The sequence below is a fragment of the Mauremys reevesii genome, linkage group 21 (genome assembly GCF_016161935.1).
Source record: "Mauremys reevesii isolate NIE-2019 linkage group 21, ASM1616193v1, whole genome shotgun sequence".
Taxonomy (NCBI): domain Eukaryota; kingdom Metazoa; phylum Chordata; order Testudines; family Geoemydidae; genus Mauremys; species Mauremys reevesii.
Window position 1 is genome coordinate 1,704,295 of NC_052643.1, and position 18,448 is coordinate 1,722,742.

Sequence of the window (18,448 nt, forward strand, 5' to 3'; positions counted from 1 at the left end):
CGTCCACCTGGCTGTTTCAGAGACACGTCAGGCCAAAGTCCGTGCGCCAGGGAACTGGCTCAGAGCAGCAGAACCAGTCAGAGGTGGGTAGTTTGTCCTGCCTCTCAGCCAGCCCCAGTGCAAAGCTGGACCACCCCAGCGCAGTCTGTCTCCTGGCGATCATCCCCGCTGCCCCCCAAGGCCACGCCAGGGCCCAGGACAGCACCACTAGACTCTGGGGCACGCTAGAGCAAGTGCCTGGGAGTCTGGAGACCCCCACTGAGCCCGTGAGCTAGTCACCTCACATCTCTGGGCGCCGGTCTCCCCATCTGTCCCGTGCAGATACTGCAGAGCTACCTGCAGCTCAGCCGGGCAGCTGGACCCTGAGCCTGGGTCAATCCGGGTCTGTCTACACTGCAGTGACACCTGCAGTGGCCCCTGCCAGCTGACTCGGGCTCACGGGGCTCTGGCTAAGGGGCTGTTCAATTGCAATGAAGATGTTTGGGACCCCCCATCTCACAGGGTCCTAGAGCCCACGCTGCAGCCCGAGCCCAAATGTCTAAACTGCAATTAACAGCCCCTGAGCCCAAGCCCCCTGAGCCCAAGCCATGGGTGTCTCATTGCAGAGTAGACACCCCCTCAGAGGCCTGAGGCAGCCAGTGCCCTTCTTTCAGCAGTCGCTCTAGTTACAGCTACGGCCCAGCACTTCTCAGTTCTCTTGCTGGAGGAGGCAAAAAACTCCCGCAGGTTCCAACCCAGGGCTCCAGTGCTGTTGATAACCACGGGCTGATTCTCCGAATGGCTAGTACCTGCCCCCATGCAAGAGGCTGGCTCAGGGATTCCTGGGCAGGTTTGATTTCACAGAAGAACGGACACCTGAGCATTCCCTGCTGATACCCGCAATAGGACCTCCCCAGGGATCTGCAGGGGCCTGCATGTGCCACTCACTGGTTCAAAGCACTTACAAACTCTGACAGTGAATCAAGCCAAATATCTGCAGAGCAGGGACCTTCCAAGGAGCCCCTTCAACTCGAAATCCTCTTGACCAAGAGCTCCCCCTAGGACAGGGGAGCCTGCCCCACACCCCTGGCCCTGCGTGACACTGAGCGCCGGAATGGCCATCACAGTCACTGGGGAATGCAGCATCAGGCCCCACTGCGTGGACACCCCAGGCCAAATCCCAGCCTGGCGTGAGCAGGAGTGGCCCCAGGAGTGCATGTGCCTTAGCAGGGCTAAGGGTGGCCCACAGCTGAGAGCATGGGCAGGCGGAATTGATTTTAAGAAATGTGCCTGGTGCTACCAAGATCCAGGCCTGTTCTGGCTGGTTTCTCTGGGCTAGTCCATGCAGCGTGCAGCTGGAGGAGACGTGACTATTGCACTGACTCCAGGCATGGACAGGGCCCCACGAGATGAGCCCTCCGGCTCGCCTTTCATGCACGGGCGATCTCAGAGAGCCGAATCCTAACAGAAAGGAGCAGCCGGATGTGGAATCCGGGTTCCTTTCGTCTCCACAGCACAGTCTCACTGGAACATGGCAGCCCCTCGATGGTCTGGGACCCCCCGCCCAGCTGGGCTCCTGTTCCATTAGCCGCATGCCCAGAGGCTGGGAAACGAGGGAGGGACAGTGGATTTTAGTGATGGGCATGAGGCTTTGCCAGGTTGTTAGCCAAAAGGGCTCGTTTCCCCCTGGAGCTTACCTAATTACACCAAGGAGGCACGGAGACAGGAAGACAGCAGCCAGCAGAGTGCTCCTCTCGGCTAGTGCCAGAGAAAGAGACACACCTTTCATGGCCAAGCGGCCTACCTTTATAGCCGGTAACAAACAACTTAGCCTACGTTTGTCTACGTCATTTGGTTGACCTATAGACCCTGTACATGTATCTATTAGGGGATAATTGGATATGCAGGATACATATATCATTTTGTGGGGGCTACAAGATACATCTGTTGAGGATACATTTGTCATTCTGAAGGGGACACAAGATACATCCGTTGACCCTTTGTACTAGATACTTTGGATGCATACATGTGAACGCAGCTGCATACACTTGGGGAGCCAACATATACTTGGGGAGCCAAACAAAACTGATAAGCGAAATAGCTGACATAGGTAAATACACGGCCTTCAGTCTAATGAGTTCTGTAAGCTTTCCAACACGGTTTGGGCAAGCATAGCATAACTTTGGTTTACTCAGGCCTAATACAAAAAGGCTTCATTAGCACTATGATTTTCCAACAAGGTGGTGCCCAGCCTGCTGAGCAAGGAAGGCGCTCTGTCCAGGGGACAGCAGCCAGCAGAGTTAGGGGCCAGACACAGAGGTGATGGGCACGGCTGGCCCCTTAGACCTTTGCGCACACACTCCCCAGTGGAGGCGAACCTGCAGCACTGCCATGCTGAGGAGCCAGATGGAGGTGAGTTAAAGTGGGGGGGGGCATTTCCATTCGCCCCCCTGCGAGCTGCTTCTCTGCCTCAGCATCGGCCCAGGTGATTCCCTGGAACACGGGGGCTGGCTCAGGGAGGCGTGGGGGGAGCCTAGGCAGGCTGGGCAGCGCCAGGGATCCAAGGGAGCTGGCGGGCTGGCGTGGGGGGCGTTACAGCCGCTCCGGTGCCCTCACACTCACATGGACCCTTGGAAGCAGGTAAGTGCAGCCCTGGGACCTCAGCACCATCACATCTCCCAGACCATGTCTCATCTGGCCCGGGTGAGTGGGTCCCAGCAGCACCAATGAGTGGGGCCAGATCCTCGCCGCGCGGACACCAACTGGAGTGTTTTCTCTGACCGGGGCGGGGAGGGGGGCTCTGACTGCACAATGCCAACGGGAAGTTAGAGACACCTTCACATGCAGCCGCAGGGCAAAGGGCTGGGTGCCCATGAGTGACCCTCATTCCCACAATGCCCTCAAACCAGCTCCCTGTCACCAGGGTGAAAACACAGAGACTGCCCAGCTGCTCTGGGTTTCAGAGGGGGGACTCAGGGAGGCCGGCTGGAGTTGGATCTTAGCAGCCTCTGGAGGCACACGCCTGGGGAGCTCCCGCTAAGGGCAGGTGAAGACACGTACCCCAGCGAGAACAGACCCACGGAGCGCAGCACTTTCTCAGGCTCAGGCCAAGAGCTGCTGACAGCCAGAGGCTCTGGCCCAGCCACGCCCTGGCTCCCTGCAGGGCTCAGGCACCGGGGGTCCCGCTGAGCCTGCAGAAAGAGCCTGTGGTCAGCTCGGAGCGGGGAGGCGGGGGATGTGAAAGCGCCAGTGTGCAGAAGGGCCGGAGCCAGCGACAAAAAAGGGATGTGACCAGTTCCTCTTCTTGCCCAGCCTTTCTCTGCTCACGCAAACTTCTGCTTTCCCTCCACAGGGTCACTGCCAAGCTGGACTGAGACGCGCCCGGCCTCGTCCCCACTCACTGCTGCAGGACGCTGCAAGGTAAGAGAGATCCCACACAGTGTCACGGGCGCCTGATTCCTCAATGGCCATGAACGAGCTGGGCGCCTGGACAGAGCCGTGTCCCTAAGGGGCTGCCAGGGCGCCAGAATCCTCTCTGCACCCGGCTCCCTATGGGCTCTAGAGCAGACTCCGCTCTGAGCTGTGGCCCTGCCCCGAGCTCCCTGCCCCAGCCGTGCGTTCCCAGCCAAGCTAACCTTGCCCAGAAGCAGCTCCTGATGTTGCAGTGTTTTGTGTCTGGCTTATCTGGTGCTGGGCTCTTGGGCTGTAGGACCAGGAGATTCCGAGATTCCAAGGCCAGCTAGGACCATTGTGATCATCTAGTCTGACCTGAATAACACAGGCCGGAGACCTGCCCTGAAATAACTCCTGTCCAGTGTGCCCAGTGGGCAAGTCACGGTCACAAATGGCTCGGACAGGACAGGGAGGGAGACTGGCACCCTGATGCTGGCAGCTCAGCTCAGCACCTGATGAGACGGCCCATGAGCATGTGGAACAGGCTCCAGGGGAGAAGCCCCGCGGCAGGACAGAGCCCTGGAGACCAGATGGTTTTCAGAGCAGGATCTGGCCCCGAATGTTTTGGTTCTGTGGCTGGTTGGGGATTTCAGTTCTTCCTTGCAGCCGGTGGAGCCAGCGGGGTCTCAGAGCAGTGGGAGCCGGGGCAGGGTTTGACCTGAGCTGGGTGAGGTGTGCACATGAGAGCAGCTCATGCCACTCTCCCTGTCCCTTCCACAGACGCTCTGCAAACACCAAAGGCTTTGCTGCTCCTCTCTTCTCCCCTGTGCAGCCCTGAAGCTGGGCGCGGGGTTGGAGCCTGCGCTGCCCTGGTAGCTTGGGGACTTGGCAGCTGGTGCCTGAGCCTTGAGGCTGTTCTCATCCGGGGAGGTGAGGAGATGTGCCGCCCGGGGGGCAGTCTCTCCCCACTCATCCAGGGGCAGCTCCATCAAAGAGAATGAGGTGTCAGGGGGAGGACTTGGGCCTGCAGCTTTTCCTTGGAGCAGGTCCTGTTGTGGACTTTGCCCCTCCGCTCTCCCCAGTACTGGCAGAATGTCCCCATGGCGCGGTGCCCCAGGGCCGCGCTGTTCCTGGCAGCCTGCTTCCCAGCCCTCTGCCCAGCCCATCACCCCTGTGCTGCCCTGTGAGCTGTGCTGCGTCTCTCTGCTCTCTCCAGCGCTGGTGCCGACATGATGCTGTGGGCCGTGCTGCTCTGCCTGGCTGCAGTCGCCCTGGCCAGCACCGACAGGTGCCCGGGCTACGCCGCCATCCCAGGCATTCCGGGCGTACCAGGACAGCCGGGCTCCAACGGCAAAGATGGAGTGGATGGTCCGAAGGGAGAGAAAGGTAAGAAGGAGGCGGGAGCTGGGAACAGGCCGAGCTCTGGGCGAGAGCGGTGCTATCGGGATGACTGCAACCCCCTAAAGGCCCTTTCGGGGTAAAGCACAATTCCCGGGGTTAGCTGTTAGTGCCTGTCCAGCCAGCCTGGCCCTTGCTGCTCTCAGCCAGGAGGATGCATTGCTGCCTTTCCAATGCAGGAACCAGCCAGCTACAGATGCAAGGAATACGCCCCTGCTTGCCCCAGGGCTAAGAGGGGAGCACCAGGGGAGAGGTGGGGCTCTGGCCTGGTTGGAGAGAAAGGGAAGAGGGGAGGTGTCTGGCCTGGGAGATGGGATCCCTGGTGCAGGGGAGCAGGAATGGGGCTGGACAAGGGAGGAGCTTCGAGCGCAGACAGAAGGGTGCCTGCCACGCCGGAACGGCAGAGCGCGGCACCTCAGGCAGGAAGGTGAGGGCGTTGCTATCAGTGCTACACGAGTGGCAGCCATGGGCAGTGGGTAGAATAGGCCAGGGAGGCTAAGCCTCCCCAAACAGGATGTGGCGCACCTCCCTCTGGAGGCGCACCACTGGCCTGCCGCCTTCGGAGCACTGGTCCTGAGGCCCTGCTCCCGCGTCCTGCTCTTCCCCCATAGCCCTGCCCACACTTCTCCTCTTCCCATCCTAGCTCCGCCTCTCCCCTGAAACCGGCGGGGGCTCAGGTCGGCAGGCCAGCGGCTTGGGCGGGCGAGATGGTGGCCCATGGCTTGGGCGGCTCAGGCTGGCTGGCAGCCCGTGGCTCAGGCCAGGACTTGGGACGGCTGAGGCAGGCCGGGACTCGGGGCAGCTGTGGTGGGCAGGCTGGGGCTCCTCTGGCTGCGATGGGGGGTTTGGGGCTCCTCTGGCTCCAGCGGGTGGAAGGGGCAGGGACTCAGGCAGAAGGAGTGGGGCAGGGGGCTAGCCTCCCCGAACAGGCGGCTCATGCATCGCCCATGGTGGCCGCAATGGTGGCAAGTTTTCATGAGAAAATGCTGGTGCAGACGCAGCCTTGTGCAGGCTGAGCCTAGCCAGCTCCTCAGCCCTGGCGCTGCTGCCCCTGCTGCCAGCCCATTCGAAGGAGGGCGTTCACTCCGTTCCCCGAGTGCAGCGTGGCATCTGCACTCGCCTCGCGCCCGGAGCACATCCCCTCTGGGCTGGTTCTGCAGCCTGCAGTCTGCCTGTGCTAGACAACCCAGGGACCCACCCCGGGGACAGCCCTCGCCAGCACACGTCCTGCAAGGGGCGCCCTGTGGGCTGCAACTCGCAGTGCCTGTGAACATGGAGCCCACATGGGCACAGCCTGAAGGGCCGACACACAGGCCCTTCGTGGGGAAGCAAATTCCCAGATGGGATTTGGGAATCCATCTCGCAGACCTCCACCTCCCTGTGTGAGGAGCAGGGGTCTCAGCTGGCACCAGTGTCTCTGTGCTGTGGGTGGAGGACTTTCTGGCACAGAAAGACTGGAAGACAGTTTCATCGTCCACCGGCCCTGAGCTGGTCACGTGGCTTTGGTGGAACATCCTACGCTGAGCTCTGGGCTCAGCAGCGAAGCGATGAGCCTGCCAGTGATAAGATGAGGAACGACAACAGAGCCCTGTGAGCCTTCCCCTCATGAGTCTTCTTTTCTTGTTCTCTAGGTCCCCCAGGGCGGGTGGACGATGAAATGGAGCTGGGGGAGAAAGGAGAGCCAGGGATCCCCGGACACCCCGGGAAAGTCGGCCCCAAAGGCCCCGTCGGCTCCAAGGGCTCTCCAGGCCCCACAGGTTCTCCTGGGCCAATGGGTGAATCTGGGGACTTCAAGACCACCCTCAGATCTGCATTCTCAGCTGCCAGGACCGTTAGCATGCTGCCGCGCCGGGAGCAGCCCATCCGCTTCGACCGCGTCATCACCAACGAGAACGGGCACTACGAGAACAGGTACGGCCGGTTCACCTGCAAGATCCCGGGCCTCTACTACTTCACCTACCACGCCACCTCCAGGGGCAACTTGTGCATCAACATCAAGAAGGGCCAGGGAACGAAGGGGGAGAAGGTGGTGACCTTCTGCGACTACGTGCACAACGTCTACCAGGTCACCACTGGGGGGGTGGTGCTGCGGCTGCAGGAAGAGGAATCCGTGTGGCTGGAGCCCACCGAGAAGAATTCCCTGGTGGGGATCGAAGGGGCTGACAGCATCTTCTCGGGGTTCCTGCTCTTCCCCGAAGCCTAGCAGCCTGTGGACTCCGCCCCAGCACCCACTCTCCCATGTGGTCCCCGCATGTCACCCCCAAGTGCAACACGCTGGCACGAGCTTCCACCCTGCAGCCCATTGATACATGAAGTGCTTTCCCCAGCAGCAGGGCCCTGGCACTGCCCCCACACAGAGCTGCCTCGGTGCTGCCCGTCCCACCCCTGGTGCAGCGCCAACTTCAGCCTCACCCAGCACACAGCCCCCTGGCAGAGAACCCACAACAAGGGAGGCCCAGCCCCGGGAGACCCGTTCTGTGTCCCTGAATCCCTGGAAAGCACCCGTGGATCCCGAGGCTGCACTTCCTCAGTGCCTGGCACACGGTGCCGGCTCCCACACGCACCGCCAAGAGCCCCTTGCCCCCGGGGCTGGCACGTCACTGCCACTGAAGGACCCCCGAGCTCAGCAGCACCTGAGCCCAGGGGCCAGAACCCCAGGAGGGTGAAAATGGGCAACACGTCTCCTCTGAGTTTGGGGCCAAGGAACTGTGCGGAGCAGGGATGCCCCTGGGCTCCAGCCCCACCCAGTGTCAGAGCAGACGGAGCTTTACTCCACATGGGCCTTCAGATGAATAAATGTCCCCTTGGTGGACAGATGTTGGGGGCCCGGGCCACCACATCCTTGCCTTGAGCCTGGGGCGCCTCTGGGCCAGGACGAAGCTCCTCCCCAGCAGGCGAGAGGGCAGCTGCCTTCCTGCTCAGGGTGTCACACCTCTCTCCCAGGGGACCAGCCCCCTCCTCTCCCAGCCCATAGCTTTCACATAGTTTCTGCGTGCCGGGGGAGGGGGACACAAGCCCTTTAAAATGAGCAAAGCACCAGCCCCCACAGCACGGCTCAGCGTGATGGTTGGCCCGGGGAATCCCAGCCAAGTGCGAGTCCCTGTCACAGCAGTGGGGATTCCCCAGCATTAATTCTATAGCCAAGGATTCCCATGCCAGAGAATCGTGGGAGCTGAGCCCAGCCCAGCCCCAAGAGACACCGTTGGGGTGCAGTGGAAGTGCCCGCCATCCTCTCCCGGGGGATGCCCGGCTGCTCACTGCTCTGGCCTGCTCACTGCAGCATCCGTGCTGTGGGGCCGATGGGCTCAGACTGAAGGCCCCGGCCCCAGCCCCAGCCCCAGATCCAGGGAGATGATCAGGAGCAATCTGAGATCTGCACTCTCCTTTCCAAGCCCCCTGGAGCTGCTGGACTAGCCAGAGCCTGACACCCTGCGGCTGCCATGTTGCAGCCTGTGGCAGGGAGGAGACCTCCAGTGAGGACACCTGCATCCTAGCCAGCCCCATTCCAGACACCTGCCTTCTCGGCTCCAGCGGCTGCTTGCTGTCCCTTGGGGCTAGCGCTCGCCAGGCCTGAGCGTGCTCAGGCGCTCTCAGGCCCTCAGCCGGGCCCCGCCAAGCAGACAGCCAATAAACTTGATGTCTGCTATTGATTTTGCTGTTCTGTTTTAATTAACAAATAGCCTGCCAGTGCTGCTGGGGTGGTCCGGGGCAGCCCAGCAAGGGGGGGAGTCCTGGCCAGCCACCAGCATGGGGCTCAGCAAACACAGCAGGGGCTGCTCCCAGCTAGACAGCAAGAGCTAAGGCTGCAGCGCTCTTAGTGCTGGGAATGTTCTGGGAGCTGCACGGCTCTGGGGGTGGTAGGGTGCTGGGTGAAGCATGGCTGTGGGGGATGGTAGGGAGCTGGGTGCTGGGTGAAGCATGGCTGTGGGGGATGGTAGGGAGCTGGGTGCTGGGTGAAGCATGGCTGTGGGCGTGGTAGGGAGCTGGGTGCTGCATGGCTGTGGGGGGTGGTAGGGTGCTGGGTGCAGCATGGCTGTGGGGGAGGTAGGGTGCTGGGTTCTGGTGCAGCACAGCTGTGGGGGATGGTAGGGAGCTGGGTGCTGGTGCAGCACAGCTGTGGGGGATGGTAGGGAGCTGGGTGCTGCGTGGCTGTGGGGGATGGTAGGGTGCTGGGTGCTGCATTGCTGTGGGGGATGGGAGAGTGCTGAGTGCTGCCCATTCCTGGCTCTGTGTGGAGCTGATGGTGTGATGGAGTAGGGACTGGGGGAGGGAAGAACCGGGGAGGACTTTAGATGAGGGACAGGTACTCAGCCTGTAACCTGAGCCAGGGAGGGGGGAGGTGTGTCAGCACCTTTGCCCGGGAACCTGGACAAAGGAAGGGGCCGGCTGGAGGGGTGAGTTAGTTCAGTCGGTTTTGGGATGAGTGGTTGGAATTCAGGGAATCCCAAGCTGGGGACTAAGCTTCCTGAACCCTGAAGGACTCGATTGAGGGGTCCTGGCTGTCAAACCAAGCCTGCTGCCTACCTAGGGCAAATCTAGGGGGGGGGGGCCTGGGCGGGGGGTGCCTGCCGTCCAGCCTGTGGAGGGGAGGTCCACCGGGCCCGCGGGTGGACGACCGCAGCGCGCATGACCGCGGCTGCGGGCTCTCGCCCCGGGCGGCGGCTGGACTCCGCCGCGGCGACCGCGGCAGCAAGAGCGAGCCGCCGACCGACCGAAACCGCCCCGCTCCGCGTGGAGCTCCCGCTCATCATGCTGCGGTCGGTCCGGTCCTCGCCCCGGGCGACCTGCCGGGAGCTCTCCACGAGCAGCGGGAGAGGGGACCCGGGAGGACCGAGGAAGGGCGGCGCAGCACACCGCGCTGCCTGGGGCAGCCTATTTTCTAGAGCCGCCCCTGCTGGCTGTGCCCACAAGCTCTGCTGTAGCCTGTGTTCCTGTTGTCCAATAAACCTTCTGTTTTACTGGCTGGCTGAGAGTCACTGTGAGTCCCAGGAAGAGGGGTGCAGAGCCGGACTCCCCCACACTCTGTGACAGATGGATACTCTCATCACGTGTCATTCTGTGGGCAATGGCCTTGACTGTGGCCTGAGCTCTGGGGGCTCTGGAGCTGTGGAGGGGCTGGGGTGCATCTGGCACATCTGGTACAGGCGCCAGGGTGTGGACTCCAGACACTGCCATGCCCAGCAGGAGCAGGTGGTGCAGGGGTTAAAGGCCCTGGCGCTGCTCAGAAGCTTCGGGAGACTCCTTCCCTTCCTCCCCTTGTTCATTCTGCCCTGGTGTTATGGAAACATCCCCAGACATGGCCCCCCTCCTTTGCGAGATCACCTGTGGCTAAGGTCAGACCTGCCTGGCCCCACGGGCCTGATTTACACCCGGGCAAAAGGAGTGCAGAGGGAGCGTGCAGCGTCATCCCATCAGCCGGGCAGTGTTGCACAGCCGCTTCCACCAGTGTCAACGATCACACGGGGATCAGGGCAATAGGATTCAGGCCGAGCATGGCGCGTCAGGAAACCGGGTCTGTTCCTGCCTCTGCCACTGACTGTCTGGGTGACCGTGGAAAAGTCCCTGCCCCGCTCAGTGTCTGTGAAATGGAGCTAAGAAGGGTTGGGAAGCCATGCTGAGGAATGCTCACAAGTGCCTGGATCTCTGAGGCGTGGCAAAAGCCAGCTCTTTGTACCCACACGATACACCCCTGAGCACAGCTCCAATCACACGGCTCCCCGCGGGCCCACAGGGGTGTGACAGCATCTCTCAGTGCGAAACTCCATCCATCCCAAACACAGCCCGCCAGAGTCCTCAGGGATCCCGTCCACCCTCCCTTCATGGGGCACCCAGGGGAGTCTCTGAGCACTGGGGAAACAGCATCTACTCCCAGAGACCACTCAGACCCAAAGGTGGGGTTCAGAGCTGGCCACTTATATCCAATACATCCTCGTCCAGGCCAAAGCAACAAGCCACGGGCCCTAGGAAACCTGACAGCCCAGGGACACATATACCCCAGTACAGCTGACAGTGTGGGGGAAACATATACCCCAGTACAGCTGACAGCCCGGGGACACATATACCCCAGTACAGCTGACAGCCCGGGGACACATATACCCCAGTACAGCTGACAGCCTGGGGACACATATACCCCAGTACAGCTGACAGCCTGGGGGACACATATACCCCAATACAGCTGACAGCCTGGGGACACATATACCCCAATACAGCTGACAGCCTGGGTGACACATATACCTCAGTACAGCTGACAGCCCGGAGGACACATATACCCCAGTACAGCTGACAGCCTGGGTACACATATACCCCAATACAGCTGACAGCCTGGGTGACACATATACCTCAGTACAGCTGACAGCCTGGGTACACATATACCTCAGTACAGCTGACAGCCCTGGGAACACATATACCTCAGTACAGCTGACAGCCCAGAGGACACATATACCCCAGTACAGCTGACAGCCTTGGGGAACACATATACCCCAGTACAGCTGACAGCCTGGGGGACACATATACCCCAGTACAGCTGACAGCCTGGGGGACACATATACCCCCAGTACAGCTGACAGCCTGGGGACACATATACCCCAGTACAGCTGACAGCCCGGGGACACGTATACCCCCAGTACTGTTGACACACCAGAGGACACATATTCCCTCACTTCAGTCAACAGCCCCAGGGAAACACATACCCCTACTACAGCTGAGAGTCCTGGGAACATATGTATCCCAACTACAGCCGAAAGGCCAGGTGACACATGTACCTCAACTACAGCCAGCAGCCCCAGAGGACACATATACCACTAGTACAATGATAGCCAGAAGAACATATATATCCCTAGTACAATCCACAGAAACTAGGACACATAGACCCATAGTACACCAGACAGCCCCGGGGAAACATATACCCCCGAACAGATCTGATAGCAACAGGAACACATATCTCTAATACAGCCCACAGCCCTGTGTACAGATATACCTTCCAGTACAGCTGATAGCACAGGGACACATATACCCTGGTACAGCTAACAGCCCTGGGGACAGATACTCCTGTACTACAGTAAACAACCCTGGACGACACATATATTCCTAGTACATCAGATTGTGCGGGGGACGTACAAACCTCGTAGTCTAGCCCTGGGACACATATGCTCCCTAGTACAGCTGACAGCCCCAGGGATACCAATATACCCATTACACGCAACAGCCCCGGGGACATATACCCCTAGCACAGCTGAAAGCCCTGGGGACACAGATTTCCCTTAGTACAGCTCACAGTCAGAGGACACATATATACAGGGCCGGCTCCAGACCCCAGCGCGCCAAGCGCGCACTTGGGGCGGCATTTTGCCAGCAGGGCGGCAGTCGGCTCTGGCGGACCTTCCGCAGTCATGTCTGCGGGAGGTCCACCGGAGCCACGGCTTTGGGGGACCTCCCGCAAGCATGACTGCGGAGGGTTCGCTGGTCCTGCGGCTCGGGTGGACCTCCCGCAGACGTGCCTGCGGAAGCTCCACCGGAGCCGCGGGACCAGCGGAACCTCCGCAGGCACGTCTGCCAGAGGTCCCCCGGAGCCGCGGGACCGGCACCGCCAGAGCGCGCTCTGCGGCGCGCTGCCCTGCTTGGGGCGGTGGGATTCCTAGAGCCGCCCCTGCATATATACTTAGGGCTTGGCTACACTTGAGAGTTACAGTGCTGGTGGTGGCTTTACAGCGCTGTAACTTACTCCCCGTTCACACTGGCAAGGCACATACAGCGCTGTATCTCCCTGGCTACAGCGCCGCATGTACTCCACCTCGATGAGAGGAATAAAGAGAACAGCGCTGCTGTTGCAGCGCTGGGGTGCCAGTGTAAACAGTGATTAATCTTACTACGCTGTAACTGACCTCCATAACCTTCCCATAATGCTTTTAACTAAAGATAACACTGTTTTGTTGTGAAGCCTCTCTTTGTTTTGTTGTGAACTCGGGGCTCCCGGAGCTGCTTATCTAAAAAACAAACACAGCTCCTGTTTGCAATGAATGAGCAGAGGCAGGGGGATCCCTTTGGAATGTCAACAGCTAGTGTTTGCTTGAGGAGAGAAGCAGCGTGGCGGGCGGGAGGTGCGGGGGTCCGTTTCGGAACAGCTGCTTATCTGGTCTGTGAGGAAAAAAACAAAGGAGGCTATTTGCATTTAGTGAATGAGAGAGGGGTGGGGGAAGGGGTCGGAACTTGCAAGGCAGGGAGCTGACACACAGTGTCAGCTCCAAAAATCCACTCTCTCTGTCTCCCCCATGCTCCCTGTCACACTCCACCCCACCCCCCTCTTTTGAAAAGCACATTGCAGCCACTTGAACGCTGGGATAGCTACCCATAATGCACCACTCCCAACACCGCTGCAAATGCTGCAAATATGGCCACACTGCAGCACTGGTAGCTGTCAGTGTGGCCACACTGCAGCGCTTTCCCTACACAGCTGTACGAAGACAGCTTTAACTCCCAGCGCTGTACAGCGGCAAGTGTAGCCAAACCCTTAGTAAAGCTGACAGCCCCAGGGGCATATATACTATTAGTACAGTCCACAACCCTGGCAACCCAATAGTGCAGCCAACAACCCAGGGCACACAGATACCCCTAGTACAGCCGACACCTCCCAAAGACACAAATACCCCAAGTACAGCCAATAAACAGAGGACACATATACCATTAGTACAGTCTGTAGCTGCTGGAATGCATATACACCTAGTACAGCCCACAGCTTTGAGGATTTGTCACATATATACCCCTATTATAGCCACCAGACCCGGGCACACATATACTCATAGTACAGCCAAAAGCTCAAGAGACACATATACCCCAGTGCAGCTAAACCCCTAATACAGCCAACAGTCCCGGGGACACACATATCCCCAGTACAGCCGATAGCCCCATGGACATATATAATCCTTCACATTGACATGGTGCTCCGTCAGTCCAGGATGGAAGCCAAGGCAGGTCCCTGTTTCAGTGCCACTTTCCCATCTCCGTCTGTGATTTCTCTCTCTCTGTGTGACTCAGCCCAGGCCTGGGATATCTACACTCAACCGGAGCCTGGGCTCCTCTCAGCACAGCCGCTCTGACATGCAGCAGCCATCTCAGTTTGGCTGCTGGGGGGGCCTTCACCCTCAGAAGAAGTTGCCTCAGCTAGGAGCCTCAGGCAGAGGCCTCTAGACAGGGGAGGCGTTCCCGTGGTCCCTGACCGTGACTGGTGCTGTCTCCCTGCCTGGGATAGAAGGTGCAGGGGTTTTCAGCCCTGGCACAAAAGCCTCTCTTGAGAGGGACTGTGTGCCTGTCCTTCTGCTCCTACTCATGATTCCCATTTATGCAACCCAGGATGGCATGAGCCCTTTTGGCCAGAGCATCACACTAATTGCTCCTGTTCAGCTCGTTATCTACCCACATCCGCTGAACAAAAGGGCTCAGCCATCCAGGGATGCATAAACAAGGGATTCTTGAGTAGGAGGAGGGAGGTTATTTTACCTCTGTATTTGGCCCTGGTGTGACCACTGCTGGCATCCTGTGCCCAGTCCTTGTGTCCGCCATTCAAGAAAGATGTTGATAACTTGGAGGAGGTTCAGAGAAGAGCCATGAGAATGATTAGAGGATTAGAAAACCTGCCTGATAGTGATAGACTCAAGGAGCTCCATCTAGTTAGCTTAACAAAGAGAGGGTGAAGGAGCGACTTGGTCCCAGTCTATCAGTACCTAGATGGGGAACAAATATTTAACAAATGGGCTGTTCAATCCAGCGGAGAAAGGTCTAGCATGATCCAATGGCTAGAAGTCGAAGCCAGACAAATTCAGGCTGGAAATAAGGTGTACATTTTTAACAGGCCAGGGGGGTGTTATTAACTATTGGAGCAATTTGCCAAGGGTTGGGGTGGATTCTCCATCACCGGCCATTTTAAAATCAAGAGTAGATGTTTTTTCCAAAAAGCTCTGCTCTAGGAATTATTCTGGGTAAGGTCTCTGACCGGTGTTATACAGGAGGCTAGGCCAGATAATCACAGTGGCATTAGAATCTGTGAATCCCCAAATCTTTTTCACAGTCACCACTTCCCAGGATAAAGTCCCAGAGCCTGGAAGTATGGCCTGCATTCTCTGTTCCTAGATGTGTACATTTACATTTAGTGACATTAAAGCTCATACTGTTTGCTTGCACCCAGTTTACCAACACTCTGTCCTCTTTGTTATTTCACTCACCCAATTTGTGTGCCATCTGCAAACTTTATCACTGATTCTGTTTTCTTCCAGGTCACTGATAAAAATGTTAAGAACCAATCCCTGTTGGACTCCACCAGAAACACACATCCCTTTGATGGTGGTTCCCTGTTTACAATTACATTTTGAGACCTATCAGTTAGCCAGCTTCTAATCCATTTAATATGCACCATTTTAATTTTATCTTTCCAGTTCTGTAATGAGGTAGTAATAAGTACCTTATTACGGAAGACTAAGTATATTACATCAACACTATTACCTTTATCAACCAATTTCATCAAAAAAAGATATCAAGTTTGTTTGACAGGATCTACTTTCCATAAAGCCATATTGATTGGCATTAATTATATTACCCTCCTTTAATTCTTTATCAGTCAAGTCCTGTATCAGCTGACCTATTTTGTTTGGGATCTATGCCAAACTGACAGGCCTATATTACCAGGTCATCCCTTTTAAAATATTGGCACATTAGCTGTCTTCTAGTCTTCTGAAGCTTCCACAGTGTTTTCAAACTTATTGAAAATCAACATCAATGGTCTAGTGAGCTCCTCAGCCAGCTCTTTTAAAACTCTTGGATGCAAGTTATCTGGACCTGCTGATTTTAAAATGTCTTACTTTAGTAGCTTCTGTTTAACAACCTCTTGACATATTAGTAGAATGAAAAATGTTATCATATGACATGACTACATTATCTGTTTTCCCCTCAAATACAGAGCTGAAATATTTATTGAACATTCTTATTGATAATTCTACCATTTTGCATTTAGTAATGGTTCAATACCATTTTTAAGATTCTTTATTGTTCCTAATATACTTTTAAAAAACCACCCTTCTTATTGTCCTTATAATTGGCCTTAGAGTTCTCTTTGTGTTCCTTTGGTTCCCTTATCACTTCTCTACAATTCCTACTTTCTGGTTTATATTCATTAGTATCATCTTACCCTTTCTTCCATTTGTTATATATTATTTTTAATATTTTTTTATAGCTGCCTTCATTTTCCCACCTACCTATCATCTCTCATTCGCTATCGAGTTGCCAACTCACACCTCCCATCAGCCCATAATGCCAACGTCCATCGCCCACTTGTTAAATTTTCAAACAAGCACCTTTGTGCTTTCTCATGTGCTGCCTCTCATGTCTGGGAGGAGCTCCCCGTAAGTAGCCACCAAGCCACCTCATGAGCCTCCTTCACACTGTCCTTTGTCATGATGCCTACAAAAATCTGGACAACGGTTAGGCTGCCTGGTGTGAGGAGGCCATGGACCAACATTGTCTCCCTGTTGCCTTGTACTCGCCTCTCAGTTTGTTTGTGTCCATTTCTTGGCTCTTGGCTTGCGTTCAAATTGTCAGCTCTTTGGGGCAAGGACTGTCTCTTTGTATCTGTACAGTGCCTGGCACAGTGGGGGCCTGGCCCATGGCTGGGGCTGCTTGGCCCTATGATAATAATGACAGTGACTGGAGGCACCTTTAGCCTCCGAAAGGGTGTGGTTTTCTGTTCGGCATGAGCACTCCCTGACACACAGCCAATGCACTTTGCTCTGCCCTATGACCGTGGCATTCCAGGGCTCTGCTGATGGCCCTCGATCACAACCCACAGCCCCGCTGCTGCTCCAGTCCTGGGGCCTTCACCCACAGCTCTCCCATTGCCCCTCAATCCCTACCTGCAGCCTCCTCAGTCCCAGCCTGCCTTGCCCAAGTGGACATCAATGAACAGCAGAGCAGCAACCCCACATCTCCCAGCATGCCCAGGCCCGGCATAGCAGCTGCAGGTCAGGCCTCAGGGCCATCGTCACTGCGTGGGGGAGGCAGATTGGGATCATAGGCCCTGCAAGGCGGGACGGAGGGGAGTCGGCAGAGCTGTGTGTGTGAAGAACCTAGGGGTAGATGTGGACCAGAACTGAGGGACAGCGGCAGAGCTGGGGGATTGTCGAGAGAGAAATAGCAGGGTGAGCAGATACACTGGCCAGGCCTGCTGAGCCCGCATGCTAACACCTGGGCAGTCAGGTAACTGCACCATCAGCTGTGCAAGGCTAGAGCGGCACATAGGGGCAGCAGAGCCATGGGGCAGAGACTGGGGAGCTCCCACCACCTTCCCTGCCCTCTCACTGTCACCCTCCCAGACAGGCTTCAGCTTCACAGTCCTGAACGCCTGGATTCTGACTTGCTGTGTGACCCCAGGGGCGCCCCTGTGACTCAGCTCCCCTCTTCGAATGGAGAACTCAGCACCTGCCTGTGCACAGTGCGCTGAGACCGACAGGTGAGACCCTCTATGGAAATGCCAGCTGGCAGCATCATTCTCTGTGATTATGGCCCCCAGGTTGCAGGGAGGCCTGTGGTGTGGGGATGGGGAGTGCAGCGTAAAGATCCCCCTGTCCTGTGGGTCTCCCAGGGCTCTCCACCAGGTACCTTGAGCCCCCACTGTGTCTAGGGTGACCAGATCACCCAGGTCAAATATCGGGACATGGGGGGGGGGGGACAGGGACAGAGGGGGAAAAAATGGCGGCAGAGCAAAAAAAAATTTTTTAAAAAATCCCCCACCCCCGATTCCTCCTCCCTCCGCAAGCGCTGGAGGGAGGCCCGGGAGACTCAGGGGAGCGCGGGGCTGGGGTGAGTGTGAGTCTGGCCTGGCCCCAAGCAGGCAGGACTCGGGCGCGGTACCTGGAGGGAGAGTAGGGGGCGGCCTGCAGGGCCAGGCGGCGGTTGTTCTCCCCACCTGGGCAGCGGGACGTGGGAGCAGCCGCCGCTGCAGCTCCCACTGTCGCGGGGGGAGGAAGCGGCCGCTGGCCAAGCTTGGCGGCTGCGGCTCTAGCACCCATTAACCCCCGGAGCCCGGGCCTGCTGCGGGGACCCAGCGCGCACCCAGCCCCTGGCCAGTCGCGTCTGGGCTGGCTGCCCAGCTGGTGCAATCCCGCGGGCGGCCCCGGAGTGGGGGCAGCAGGCCCCAGCCCCCCCATCCCGCTTGGGTCCCGCAGGAGAACGAATGGGGCTGGGCTGCCGATGCCTCCGCTGCGGGATTGCACCAGCCGGGCAGCCAGCCCAGACACAGGGGCTGGGCGCAGCGTGCGCGCTGCTGGGTCCCTGCAGCAGGCCCGAGCTCGGGGGGTTCTGGCCCGGGCGCCAAAGCCGCAGCCGCTGAGCGCCACGTGCTTGGCCGCTTCCTCCCCCCGCGGCAGTGGGAGCTGCAGCAGCGGCTGCTCCCGAGTCCTGCTGCCCAGGTGGGGAGAACAGCCGCCGCCTGGCCCCGCGGGCCGCCCCCCTACTCTCCCTTCAGGTACCGAGTCCTGCCTGCTCGGGGCCAGGCCAGACTCACACTCACCCCGGCCCCGCACTCCCCTGCGTCTCCTGGGCATGGCATGCTTGGAAAGAGGCGGGGATTTGGGGAGGGAGCCAATGGGGGAAGGAGGGGGCAGAGTCAGGGCGGGGGAGGGCGCGAGCCCTTCTGGGC

The 18,448-nt window shown here is 58.2% G+C and overlaps 1 protein-coding gene across 1 annotated transcript; it reads left to right on the forward strand.

Annotated features, from left to right (window-relative positions):
• The first annotated feature begins 2,367 nt into the window (after window positions 1-2,367).
• C1QB (complement C1q B chain) lies at window positions 2,368-8,420 on the forward strand. Its single transcript, XM_039509600.1, has 4 exons — window positions 2,368-2,391; window positions 3,332-3,399; window positions 4,589-4,758; window positions 6,402-8,420. Exons 1-4 carry the CDS (start codon window positions 2,371-2,373, stop codon window positions 6,971-6,973), a joined length of 831 nt encoding a protein of 276 aa, XP_039365534.1. The 5' UTR covers window positions 2,368-2,370; the 3' UTR covers window positions 6,974-8,420.
• The last annotated feature ends 10,028 nt before the right edge of the window (window positions 8,421-18,448 follow it).